This window comes from Hibiscus syriacus, unplaced genomic scaffold (assembly GCF_006381635.1).
Source record: "Hibiscus syriacus cultivar Baekdansim isolate YM2019G1 unplaced genomic scaffold, ASM638163v2 tig00116968_pilon, whole genome shotgun sequence".
NCBI classification, from domain to species: Eukaryota; Viridiplantae; Streptophyta; class Magnoliopsida; order Malvales; family Malvaceae; genus Hibiscus; species Hibiscus syriacus.
The window spans coordinates 572,328-575,951 of NW_024063492.1; the positions used below are offsets into that span (position 1 = coordinate 572,328).

General features: G+C 39.8%; 1 protein-coding gene across 1 annotated transcript; it reads right to left on the bottom strand.

The window, feature by feature from the left end:
* Positions 1 to 543: 543 nt before the first annotated feature.
* On the bottom strand, positions 544 to 1,846 carry LOC120191407 (zinc finger protein ZAT10-like). Its single transcript, XM_039194357.1, has one exon. It carries the CDS (start codon positions 1,528 to 1,530, stop codon positions 727 to 729), a length of 804 nt encoding a protein of 267 aa, XP_039050288.1. The 5' UTR covers positions 1,531 to 1,846; the 3' UTR covers positions 544 to 726.
* Positions 1,847 to 3,624: the final 1,778 nt, after the last annotated feature.

Here is a 3,624-nt window from a genome sequence, read left to right on the forward strand (position 1 = left end):
TCCTTGGCACTGGAAGGACACAAATGGTGGCATCATAATTCACAAAGAAGAATCCAAGACTCCCCAAGGAATCCGAATCACCATCCCATCAATTATTCAGTGAATAACTACGACCAGTAATAAAAAGTTTTTTTTTTTTAATATTGAAGAGAATAGAAGAAGAAAAGAAAGAAGGTCGCTTAAGCAAAGCCATGCACCTGTCATCCCAATCTCTTCCCCCAAAAGAAAACTGAGAGCCCCTCAGCAAGCACCCCTTCCAATCTGATCTTTATCCACATCCCTTCTCCTCGCCTATCCACTTTTAATTAAAGCAAATTATACAATTCAGAATATTAGGCCAACAACATCATCAACGGGGACCTAGAATTGCTGCTGCTTGAAACCACTCTTTAAGGGTAGCTCCTGCACGTCCCTTTCATTCAACAAGTTTCAATCCCCCTTAATTCGCCAGCTGCCTGCTACCTCCCGTCTTTTATTGCGCATGTTAAGAGTATGAGAGCAAGGAAAATTATACTACAGTGAGCTGAAGATAAGGATCAAATGGTATTGAATTGAATTGAGTTGACTAATAATAAACACAGCAGCATTGCCACAAATTGAATCGTTCAAGTGCTATGTACAGTCATGAAACAATGTCTCACAATATCAAAAGAAATACATTCAATCCGGTCTAAAATTTAACTAATCCCTACGCAACTAAAGAAAAGGCTTCTAACTTAGAATTGTTTAGTTGACTTCAATTTTGGGTGGCATTTGCATCATCCCACGAGGCTTCTTAGCGGGGTGTGGGCTTTCCACTTCATCATCAGCGCCGGCTACTAAGAAATTAGCCGGTGAGAATTCTGGCAAAGCCGGAAGGTTGAGGTCAAACTCGACCCTCTTACTGATATGGTTCATGTTATTGGTTGATCCCACTCCTTCAGATGTCACGCCGCTGGCGCTGGCGCTGGCGCTAGCGGTAGCATTGTTCCCAGCCCCACCTTCATAGTGGCATCGCTTGTGGCCTCCCAAGGCCTGACCAGTAGGGAAGCTTTTGTGGCAGATGGAACACTCGTGGGACTTACCGCTTGGGTTTGACGCCGGGAAAATAACTCCACCGGCAATCGTAGAGCTGGTTGTTAACGTTGACTGGTCGTCGTTGCCACCTGAAAGCTTACGGTGACTGGCTTTGTGGCCACCCAAAGCCTGGTAAGAGTTAAAGGACTTGTTGCAAACGCTGCACTTGTAGCTAAGCTTCTGCTCTGTTGAGCTCGGTGCAGGCGCTGAAGCTGGTGGGAGTGAGGTGGTTGGAGTAGGAGAGCGATGGCAGTGTGGGATTGAACACGTGTTGGATGAGTTGGCTTCGCCACCGCGTGCGAGCATGATCAGACACAGAGCAAGATATTCTTCCTCGTTGGTAACATGATCGAAACGCGGCCGCTTTGAACGCTTACGCTTGGTGTATGATTCCAGGCAGTGTAAGTTGCTATCTTCAAATTGGAAAGGAGGCGTAGCAGGTGTTGTTGGAGAGTTGAGAGCTTCTAAAGCCATCTGATTTCCGAACACAATAAAACAAACAACTTTTTCTTCTAATTCCAGTCGGAAGAGAGACGTAGAGGAAAGCAGTAGTACTGAGATTGAGAGTTGAAGGACAGTTATAAGTGAGGAGGAGGGGTTTTTTAAGGGGGAGTGGGGAAGGGAAGTTGCGTGACAAGTGGTGTGAATCAACAAAAGTGATGCCAAAGTGTTATAAAATAGACAAATGGTTATTTGGCGATCGGTAAGAGGGTGAATGCAGTTGAGTTTTCTTGGTGGGTAGCTAACCTCAGTGGGTCAAACAAACAGGATTGAATGATTCCAAGACTTGTGACAACACTTTGGAAGGATAATATTCTAAAGCAGATCACCCTAAACAGTGTTCAAAATAAATAAATAACGCGGTGAAATCGTCAGGCAGGCCCTGTGTCATTTGCTGCTAAGACTTGTCTTTGGCTGCCGACTCAATTAATTGCATTCCCCAGTCATTATGATTCCCGAATCAATTCCACGATACTTAACAAATATAAGACATTCCACATTATAGCTTTGATGATCATTGATCAATAATGAATGCGACTCTCTAAATTGTCTGGATTTGCGAAAATAAATCGCATACTTTTTTAAAAATTTGACTAGTTAATTAGATTTTAATTGGTTTGAAATTACGAGACTATAATTTAACTATGTTTTAAGCACATTAAGCTTATCATATTTTTAATATTATGTAATACTCATCCCCCACCTTAAAATGTATAGTGAATTATGGTGTTAAAAAATGGTTTGCAACTACTTATACTATAGGCTTTGTGATTCACTTAAATCCTTTCAAGTAACGGAATTCCAGAATGTGAGACCCACTCAATTAGAAGCCGTGAGTGTGATTCATTAGGAAAGATATATATTCCAAAAATGAAGTGTATGCTCCTCCATAAGCTTATGGGTTGGACAGTCCTTGAGGTCTCGTTTTCCTCGGTGTAAAGTTCCACTGCGATTCCCCTATAAATGTGGCGCTGTTTGCCATTAAAACCGTTCAAAAACAATTAAAGCAAAAGAAAACCCATTTGCCCAAACACAAGAATTCTGATGACATCTTTCAAGTGGCATATATTACATAGGTCATTGCTTACATAATCAAATAATTTTTCCTCTTCTTGTAGCTGGGTGCAAAACAGAGGCGACTATTACAGAGTACAAAAGCACCCACACGTGGGATTCTCGTTTTCAGAGTCATTGTCCAGATCAATTAGTGAAGGGTCCTTGAACTTATCACATAATTTAAAAGCTGGTCATTGCGAATTTATTAGTTAGAGAAGATGAAAGACACGTGGGTCTTAATTTATTAGCTTTTATTTGGAGAGAAAAATTCAGGGATGTGCAAATTGATGGCTGCCAACTCAAGATGTAGAGAGTGGAAACACTGATCTTCCAATGGATCAAGGCATAAACTGTCACCATCTTTTTTAATAGGCCAAGTGTTGTTGCGTTGGAAACTATGGGCTCTTGCGTAACAAGATTGCGACCTTGTTAAAGTTTTAATTTTTTTCACGCCACTTGTTTGGTTTGGACCATGTCCTGCTTTGCCTACCACCTTGAACCTTCATACTATCTGCTCTAATTCTAGACCCTGCTACCCATATCAGTAACTTGGTCATGTTCTCAGGTTTACCATTTGCCTAAACCTAGAATCACACATCCTTCATATCTCAATCTCATTTATTTTTAATATAAAATAAATATTTAAATTATATCAATTTTTTTTTTGTAAATATATGTCTAATGTTTCATTTGATTATTTTATTTATTTATTTATTTATTTTTCTCTATTTTTAGAAAACAAACAAAAAAGATAATGAAATTTTTCAAAAATTAATTGTTTATGGAAAAAAAGATAAAGTTTTTCCCCCCGGTGAATAATCAAGCGATTTAGAGTTAACATTTGATCCAGTGTAATGAGATCCAATTTGGTGAGCGTTTTCGGACATTGTTGGTTTGTAGACCAAATTCCCCTCTACAATTCGGTGAATTTGGGCGTAACCGTCAAAGGTGATATTTTCTAATCTCTTCCACTTGACTCACTTTTTTTTTCCTCTTTTGTTTATGATATAG

Coding starts and splice junctions, on each gene's coding strand:
- LOC120191407 (XM_039194357.1), bottom strand. CDS start 1,530: ATGGCTTTAGAAGCTCTCAACTCTCCAACAACACCTGCTACGCCTCCT.